This window comes from Falco biarmicus, chromosome 6 (assembly GCF_023638135.1).
Source record: "Falco biarmicus isolate bFalBia1 chromosome 6, bFalBia1.pri, whole genome shotgun sequence".
Taxonomy (NCBI): Eukaryota; Metazoa; Chordata; class Aves; order Falconiformes; family Falconidae; genus Falco; species Falco biarmicus.
In genome coordinates this window covers 32845206-32855283 of record NC_079293.1, presented here as the reverse complement: position 1 = coordinate 32855283, position 10078 = coordinate 32845206, and the positions used below count along the sequence as shown (strand labels likewise).

At 40.1% G+C, this 10078-nt stretch overlaps 1 protein-coding gene across 1 annotated transcript; it reads right to left on the bottom strand.

Moving 5' to 3' along the window:
* Positions 1-5006: 5006 nt before the first annotated feature.
* KCNS3 (potassium voltage-gated channel modifier subfamily S member 3) lies at positions 5007-9098 on the bottom strand. The gene has a single exon (XM_056344762.1). It carries the CDS (start codon positions 9053-9055, stop codon positions 7571-7573), a length of 1485 nt encoding a protein of 494 aa, XP_056200737.1. The 5' UTR covers positions 9056-9098; the 3' UTR covers positions 5007-7570.
* Positions 9099-10078: the final 980 nt, after the last annotated feature.

Below are 10078 nucleotides of genomic sequence, written 5' to 3'. Positions count from 1 at the left end.
AAAACTGTGGGATTCCAAAATGTGGGATGCCAAAGGCAAAGGAACAGAATTACAAAATCAATTATAAGAAAGTTGGGTGTGCCCACATCCTACCCACCAGCTATTTCTCTTTCCACACCTGTATCTAGAGCTAATTTATTCTTAAAAATATTCTTCAAGGAAAAATATTGCTGTGATTTTGGTATGGTTTTGCCTTTAAAAACAAAAGTTGGAACAACATGAAAAATTGTCCCAAGGGAAGGGAGGTCTTTACAAAGTTAAATTCCTTAACTTCAATGTGCCATTCTTTTCATTCAGTACTCTCCATCACCACAGAACAGCAAGATTCTTACTCCACCCCCTCCTGAAATATTTAAAGAAATAAGAAAAAAATGTGTTCTACTTTCCATCCAGGAGGCTTATGAAGCCATGCTGTCAGACACCAGCATCATTCTGGTTCATAAGGAAGTCCTGTGCACTCAGTGGACATTCAGCTGGCATTCTGGCACCATGACTTATTTATCCACCAGTTTTTTTCCAAAAATCCACAATTTAAATATGCAAGACTGCAACCTCATTTTCCCAAACAAAAGAAAAGGCTACTTATTTGTGTACTTAGGATTACACCACCTGGAATAAAATGCCAAATTTATCTATCTGCCTATCTCAGGACCTAAGCTGGTCAAATAATTGATTAAAAAAAAATACCTAAAGTCCTAAAGTTCACAATTCAGAAGCAGGAAAAATCCCTTTCTGTGAAATGCATGGCATTTGATGCTGTAAAAAAAAAAAAAAAAAAAGGACTAGAGAAGCTGTTTTAAACTCTTTCATGCTTGTAGTTTCCAGGTTTCTACAAAACGGGGTAAAAGTTGCAAGAATGATTCATAGTGTGTGAAACACTTCAGAAACATCCAAACTCCAGTCAGAGTGAAAGGCAGAGACAGCATCACATCCAGAAACTGGCTTAGAGAAAAGGACATATTGTACCTGCAACTCAAAGCCTGTGGGAAGACAAATGTTATTCCAGCTAATGGAATGGGTTGAAGGTTGCATACAGATCTCTCTCTGATTCAGTAGAAGCCCTTGGATTACCACAACACAGAGTAGCCTTCAAATGGCTGCTGCTAAATATCTGAACCTTGAAATTCTTCCTCATTTCTGCTTTCTCTCCCAGGTCTCTTAGAGGTATAGGAAGGTGGTGACACAGTGATATTATCCTACATCCCTAAAGGCCATTTCTTTCATACAGACCTCATTAATTTCTCACCCAACACCATTCCCTCCTAGGGACAGCTGGCTACACATCCAACAGCCCCAGGAAGGGTCTGCTGAGCAGTCCTCAAGGCTGCATGAGTCCCTCAGCCTATATGCTCAAGAGCTATGTGTTAAATGTGCCAAGGAAGAAGGGAAGCCCACGTACTGGTTCCTGCACACAGTCCCTTGCTCCTCACTACTGAGGCAGCTGCAACACAAAACAGCAGTTGCAGCTAAACAATATTTCTACAGTTTCTTCAAGCCCGGGTTTTCTTCCAGCTCCATAGATGTAAATCCAAGACTTGGCTCCACTATTATATTTATATGAATGCACAGAGGCAGATTTTACAACGCATGGCACAGTAAGAATATTTTATATGGCTTATAGGAAGCCAAGAAATAATGCAAATTTGGGTCACAAAACTACTGTCAGCATATTGTGGCTACCTCTTTGCTAACACCAGTTTGCTCCTCCTCATATTTATTATGCAGGGTGGGGGAGGGGTGGGGGTGTTAATTACAGCACCAGACTGAACTTCCACTTGTAGGTCATTACAGACTCTTAACAGACAGCTAGCAAGGCTTTTGGGGAAAGTCCAAACTTTCCTGTACAGGAAGCTGCTTTTAGCAGTATTACACTGGATTAATCCTTAACCAGTGGCTATCACTGACCAGCCTTCAGACTTCACAATGAATTCCTGTGTTTGGCTTCATGTCACCCAAGTTCAGATGCCGACATTAGAAACACAGTCCTTCCTACAAATACAGTGTTATGAAGGGGAGGATATCACCAGAGGATAATCACATCCCTACTTCTTATCGTCTAGCTCTCATCAGATCTAACTTCAGCTGCCTAAAGGCCAGGCATCTACAACCTAATTAATTCATACAGGCTTTTGTCCTTCAGACAGGACCCATCTACAGGTCGGATATTTGTACAGAAAGGGTCGATGTGCTGTCTCCCAAGGAGGTCTGTTGTTTCTCTGTTGACAGAGCCCAAATGATAGCTGAGGTTAGGGGAAATTATTTCTGCCAGACTGTCTTTCTGTCTTTGCTGATTTGTAAGAGATCCAAGGACAATGATACTAAATGAGGCTACATCAACGTCTAATACAGTCATATGCTAGCTAGAGTAGGATTTGCAGTGGAAATAGTGATGAATGCCATAAAAAATTAGATTAATTTAGCAATATATATGCCATTAAATAGTAGAAACCAACTAAAAATTATACCATTATAATGCAGTGCCTTCTTGGAGTCTAACTTGAAATAGTTTTGAAGAAACAGGGAGAGCAGACAACCTTCATATTCACCACATGAAGCTGCATGGTATTGGTTTTAACTGGCAAAATACAGGACCAGTTAAGCTTCTCCTCCATCACCAGCCCTCATCTTGGCAACCCAGTTCCCTGGCCTACAGGTTCATGGGCCTGTTGGGCATGCTGCAAAGTCTTTCCCTCCCACTGCTATATGTGATATGGGAAAAACTGATGAGTGTGGATGACAGAGCCCTTGACCTGCAGCCACTGACCTGCTAAAACCCTGAGCAAAGACTGCCTCTCCAATATATGCACCAAAAATACATGAAATGTAGGTGATTTCCTCAGGGAAAGTGTCATAATTTATACTTAATCTGATTATATCATGCACCTAAATGAGTCTGCCCAGAGGGCATATATACAATTATGTATAAACTCTATTCACCCCCCAGGAGCTCTGCTTTTTACTCCTTAACTACCTGTAACAGCTATCAGCCTATTCCACAAGGAATTACCACTCCTTGTACCACCTTAGTTGTGCCAGTGAGGTGGGAGGGCAACGCCAGAGTGGAAGTCAATAACAAAGTCTTGTAACTTGTCTAGAAACACACAGTGACTTTTTCTTCTGCTAGACTGTGCTTGGACCACGGACTCATCATGAAAAATTAATGATGACTACACGAGAAACTAAGAAAAAGAGGTCTCAGCAAATCATGACATTTTGCTGTGCTTAGAAGAGACACCACAATAATTGCGTAGCAGAAAAGTGCTGAGACAGTTTTAATGGCATCTGCTGTCTTTTAATTGACAGAGCATAAACATTTCAGAAATACAAGCAACAGCATCGCAGCCATACAGCACCAGACAGCAATATTTACCAACTGCAACCAAGCTACTGCTGTCAGTCACAAATTGCACATCTAGCACAGGGTTATTCTGATTTTGTTTGAGAAATGTCCTCTTTTGGATGAAGAAGTATTAGCAGCTTCACAAACACTTTCAGCTAATAAAAAAAAAATATTAGAGGAAATCTCCACACCTTAGTGGTTTTCTGTCACTTGCTCTAGACGTTAGGAACGTGTGGAAAATAATAAATGTATTAATAATACACAGCAACCTGTCAGGAGCCCTTGGCGTGCCACAAGCCCGTGTACTGCATTTGCCAGTTAAATCTGCCTGATACTCTCCGCATTCTCTGACAGCAACCTGTTCATGTGGGAACCGACACAAAGTCTGCTTTTAAATAGTAGTATTTTGCATTATGGTGCCTGACACTAATTCCTACTAAGCCATAAGTGCTATTTCATTTACAGACCTGACACAGATGTTTATTTAGCTCATATTTATGCTCACTGATTTGAGCCACACTGTGACTTTTCTTACAAAAAAGCACAGCCCTTAAGTGTGTTAGCGACTGCTCATATATACAGCAGAAGTGCTCACTAATTTCATTCCTGTTAAGATCTGCCTGCTGCCATCCAGGTGGATGAAACATGCCTTTCCAGACTCAGAGACACCCTCGTTCTGGGACAGAAGCAGGACTGCTGGGCCACAGGCTGGGTGGGAAGGGAGGCCAAGGTGGTAGCAGGAGGGGATGTGAGGCAGAAGGGGAAAAAAGGGAAGAAAAGCACTAGTGGAAAAGAACAAGAAATAAAGTGAAGACATGTGAGGACCCTTTCTGTCATCTTTTACCTTTCCCTTTCTTCTAAGGTCCTCTCAGGTTTTCCTGTCATCTCTTTTGATTAACGGCTTCCTGCCTTCTCCCTTTTCTCTTTTCTTATTCCTCTACATCGGCCTTTTCCCTCTTCTAACACACACCAAAAAATGGTGGCAGTGACAGAGCTCACTCCCAGAAAGGCACAAGCTGTGGGCAGCAACACTGTGCCGTGGTGTCATCCCATGCTACCAGTGAAAACTGCTGCAAAGATGGATGCTACTGTGGAAATACTGGATATGGAAAGGGAATTATTTGCCATCAGGACAAAGAAATTAATAACGTGCCAATAAACTGTTCTGCATAAAGACCAACAAATCTCTCCCACATAAAATGGGATGCATATCAGAACAGTAACCTTTTCTGTGCTTTGGTGTCTGAAACAGAGCAGCTGAGTGGAGAGAATTTAGGAAGCATTTTTAAGCAGAAAAACATGTGGTTCAGGAATAAAAAACCAATAGACAATCTACCTTCTGTTCACACTGGTATTACATACCAATAATACGTAACTATAGACAAAGGAAGAAGACAAATTAAACAAGAAACAATCCCCTCTTACGCTTATTTCTTACTAGTTAATTCGTTTACTAAAAACTTTTACTAGCAGGAAGAACATGCAGTATTTCAGTATTTGCTGTCATCTGCTTGCTTCTGGCACTCAAGACTTGTGACACTCCATGGTACCAGTGCATGTTACAGGGCTGCAGTCATGCCTCAAGGAGGGTGTCTTTTGGTATGAAACATGGCTCACATCCTGCTCCCTAGGTGCTGGATTTATTGCAGCAAAGGGCACAGAAAACAACAAAGCCATTTAAGATGCAACTGATTTGAAAAAAGCTGAGATCTCATCACAGAAATCAAAATAACATACACTGTATGATATGTACTTTACCTTCTGTTATGTTCCTGCTGCAAGCTGTATCTCTGCACAAAAAAAGTCATAGAAACTTAAACAGTATCACAGCCTTAAGACTGAGTCATGTGTTCGATCAAGAGCTTATTAATTGTATGACGAATTACCAGTCAGTAAAATTTAATACAAAAAGTTGTATACTCTGTGATCCTTGGGTAATGCTTAATATATAAAATAAGATTTTTCAGTAGCAGGGTTTTTTTCAACTATTTAATATAAATTTCTTGCAGGTTTTGTGCATTACAATATTTTTCATTGCTTTTGAACTTCAGTGGCAATGTAATATATCTTTATACTACCAAGAGAGTTTCTTTGGACAGTGAGCAATTTTATGCTGTTATTCTGCTGGTTCCTATTAGGTTTATATGCATATAAATATTTAATATTTTATATGATTGCATCTTTGTAATGTTAATTGTTCAGTAGAACAAAACACATTTAGGCTAACTTTCCCTTTTGGTATTCCTGCACTAACTATGGGAAGAATCAACCTTAATTACCTGTGAAGCATCACATACATTTACAACACTCAGCAAGTAATAAGCCAAATTCTGAAGTTTCTCCAAAGGTCAAAATATTCTCTTTAAGTCCCTATTGGTGCACTATATTGGTGCACAGCAGTCCTGAGGGACACCTCTTTCCAAAGGTATAGGTTGATCCATCCTATTCTTTCTTGTTTCGCCACCTCAGAAAGAGGTTAGAGCTCTGTGCCTCAGTAAATATAAGTGCACCTCAGCTACTTAATGTATTTTGCAATAGAAACCATGGCATACACCTGAAAAATCAACCTTCTGCAGAGGCTAAAATTGATTGCCATCTTCTGGTTTTCTCAGTCTTGAAGTCAACTCCTACTGAGTTTGATCTGCCTGAGTAGAAACTCACCAAGGGCTTCAGCATTTGGCCCAATAATTACCAAAAAAAAAAAAAAAAAAAAAAAAATAGAGTGAAGCCTCTGTTTAAGGAAAATATCAACATCACAGTATCTTCAATTCTCCATTGCCCAACATGTAATTTAGTCACCAGACAAATGAAAGAAAATGAGTGTTCAGAAACATCATGGGCTTCTGTAAGGTCCTCAGGTTTCTCCAGCACTCCTTTATGCTAGGCTCAAGGGTTGGCCTTCCTTTTGAATAGCCCTAGAAGATCCAATCTGAACCAAAGCAGGATTAACTGGTTGCATAAGAAACCTCTGGAGAGGAGAGGAACACAGAGCTGCAGCACTCTGCCAGGCAATGAGCACCACTCCAGCCTATAGTACCAACCAGGAAAGCTGCCATCACCAACAGATAAGCTTTAGAAAAAGGAGCTGAAATAGTTTCACACATAGATGCCCACATACAATGCCCACTCTGCATCTCTGATGGGTGATATATGGTAGAGGAGAGCATGTCCACACATCTCTGTTGCTTGGCATTACAGCCCTGGACTGAGAACCAGTGCAGCTGAGATGCTGCTCACATTTGTTCCTACCACCGAGGCAGTAACCTCCAGCAACCGAGCAGCACTGACAGCAGGGAGCAGGAATTTCTAAAGACCTCCACAGATGTTTGCTTCAGTGCCGACAAAACAAAGCCTCTGGGGAAGCTCCTGGGGTGGTCTTAATCACAGCAGGATCCTCTTCAGGCACCAGAAGTGCTTAAGTTTGCAAAGGACGAAGAGGTGGCTAAATGGTACAATAAGCTCCTGTCCTGCCTACACCAGCCACTTCATCCTGGGACTCATCATTTAGACCCTTTAGGACATGATAAAGCTTGGCCATGCTGGACACTGGGGAAAATATAGGCACAATGGGAATAATTTATTTTGACAAACTAAAATGTATTGTGCTTTTGGAAAGAAATTCATAAATATTATGCTTCCATGGAGTAAAAAACAATATGTACCAATATATTTTCTGCCCCAACTTAGGAAACAGGTTCCCAGCTCCAAAATAATGTAAATGTGTTAGTGAGCACAGTTTTACATATATGTAATTAGTTCTTTTTCCTGATGTATTTGCAGGTGAAAACTTCACTTGTTTGTGCAATAGTTCTTATGTTTGTAATATATCTCTACCTGAAAAGCAGCAAATTATAAAAGCAGATTCTGTATAAGCTATCAGATTGCTGCAGAGGAAAAAAACAACCAATTAAAAAAAAAACCAACCAAAAAACACTACACCACAAAACCAAACAAACACTGATCTCACATTTAAAACTGTTCTCCTGACTTTTTCTCCCAAAAAATGCATAACATTAGCTGTGTAAAAACTAAGCCACCATATGAGGCATAATTTAAAGCCTCATATAAACAATGAAGCTTTTCTGGCATCCTCAGAGCAAAGAATGTCCAAATATGGCTGAGAGTTAAGTACCCTGAGAATTAACTGCTCTTAATAAATTCACTGAAATTTTTGAGTCCACATTTACCAAGAACCAGAAGAGAATTAAAGGGAACAGAATGTGATTCAATTCATTTTCCTGTACCATTCTCTAAAGACGTTGTGTTATAAACATCCTCCATATCCTGGATGCTGGAGGCATCTGTTGAATCTTGGTCGCTGACTACAATTCCTACTGAAGAAAGGCTAGAAATGAAGGAGTGCATCTTTTTTGCATAAATATCCCTAATGTTAAAATAAGGTAAGTCATTACATTTCTCTTTGCGATCATTGTTGCATTGGTCTGGATCAATATCTTTTTGCTTTTGATAGTACTTAGAAAACTTATTGAAAATAATGGTGATTGGAAGTGCTACCACTAGTATTCCACAGATAATACATAGGGTGCCAAGCAGCTTTCCAGCAAGTGTGACCGGGTAAGTGTCCCCATAACCAACAGTGGTCATGCTGATGGTTGCCCACCACCAGCAAACAGGAATGCTGTGCAGTTCTGATGAGTCATCATCTTTCTCCACTGAGTAGACAAGCACGGAAAAAATAGAAATCCCAACAGACAAAAACAAAAGCAGAAGTCCAACTTCCTGATAGCTGTGTCTCAAAGTGGCGCCTAAAGATCGCAGTCCTACGGAGTGCCTGGCTAGTTTCAAGATGCGAAATATCCTCATTAACCGCAGGATCTGAACCACTTTCCCCATGTTTTCAATATCTTCGCTTTCTTCTTCTTTTGTGTCCACAGCCAATGTGGCATAAAATGGGATAATAGAGACAAAATCAATGATATTCAGTGGTTTCTTCCAGAACTTCTTTTGACTTGGAGCAGTGATGAGCCTGATCACTAGTTCAGCAGTGAACCAGACGATGCATGTAATCTCCACAGCTTCCAGCACAGGGTCTTCAATCTCCCTGTCATTGGCATCCAGCCTTTGAAACTCTGGCATGCTATGAATGCACATGGCCACGATCGATGCCAGGACAACACTCAGGGATGACACGGCAATTAACTTGGCAGACAAGCAGTATGCAGGATTTTCCATTCTGACCCAGATCTTCTTTCTTATTTCACCAAAACATAGATTGTCAAACTTTTCCAGTTCTTTATCAAATATGGATGACTCTTCATTAGAGGAGTCTATACTTCTGTCATTGCTCTTCTGATCCCAGTCTTTCTCAGGACCTTCTTCTTTCCTTTCTTGGTACCGATTGCTGCAGCAGGAATCAATGAAGAGCTCATTTATGCCCCAGTACTCTATTTCCTGGCAGAAGGAAAAGACACAAAGTTCTTCCATGACATGAAGTTTGCCTGTATAGTAAAAATTCAGAACATATCGGAACAAGGAAGGATTCCTGTCAAAGTAATATTCCTTGTCTGCAACGCTGTAATCATCACACAGTTCTAGAATAGCCTCTTCTGAATGGCATTTGAGAAGTTTCCCTAGCCTGGTATGGGGAAATCGGAGCAAGGTGCTTTGATCTACTGATTGCTTAAAGCCACCCACATTCAGATTGATAAGTTCTGCATCTTTGCCAGGTCTGCGGAAAAATTCACCATAAACCATTTTGAACAGATGAGTTCCGCTGCTGGTGCCCAATGAGATTACATTGAACCTGAAAGGAACATAAGATATTGTTAGAGCATTTAATTGAGTTTTGCTCTTGCGACACATTTTTTCCCTCTCTAGTTACTGTGAGATGCTGTAACCAAAAAAAAAGAAACGAAATTATGAATACTATTTTTCAGCATTTCACAGAAGCAGGTTTAAATCAGTGCAGTGGTTTAACATAGCTTTAGCAAATTTGAAAGCAATAGGTTCTGGTTTAGCTTTTCTTAATTTTTTCTAGTGTGGGGGAAGAATGCCTAATTAATCAGTAAATTGGGCTCTGTTCTACTATCACATCAAAATTATTAGTCATGAAATAAAACTAAAGAATTTTTACATCACTGAAGTAAAATTAAGACAGAAAACTTGTCAAATCATCAAAACATTTAGTACAAAGCTTAAAAGCAGATGTCCCTCAATTATGGTTTCAGTAGAGTTGTACTGAGTTATATGATGTTGCAATTTATAATCCACTACTTCCAATGTAGACTGTAATTACTTCTGTTGTCATATCAATTAACTTCTTCCTAGAGTCATCCACAGAACATTCTGTATTCTTGAAAACATACCAAATGTACATTTGAAGCTTTCAAATTCCTGACTTCAGAGTTTGATCTAGTACATGTTTGGCTATCTGCACTCCCTCAAGGTATTTTTCTACCTGCCTTCCTACTCACCTGGAGTGTCACAACCCTCTTACAACCCTGGTCAGTTCCAGAAGCAATTCCTATTCTGCCACAGCGTAGCCACAACCACTACAGTATTGCTGAGCAGTTGGTGTTGAAATGTCATTTCTGGAAACAGTAGCTTCCAGAGATGGAACTTCCACAGTAATTTTGCCTCAGCAAGTAATTGTGGATGCCTGCAGATAGACAGAAGGACATTTAAATGTTTACGTATTTTACTCTAAGTTAAACCATTCAGCTGAAACTGAATTTGAAAAGGCAGCTATAGTTACTAGCAACTAAGTTAACTTCTTCA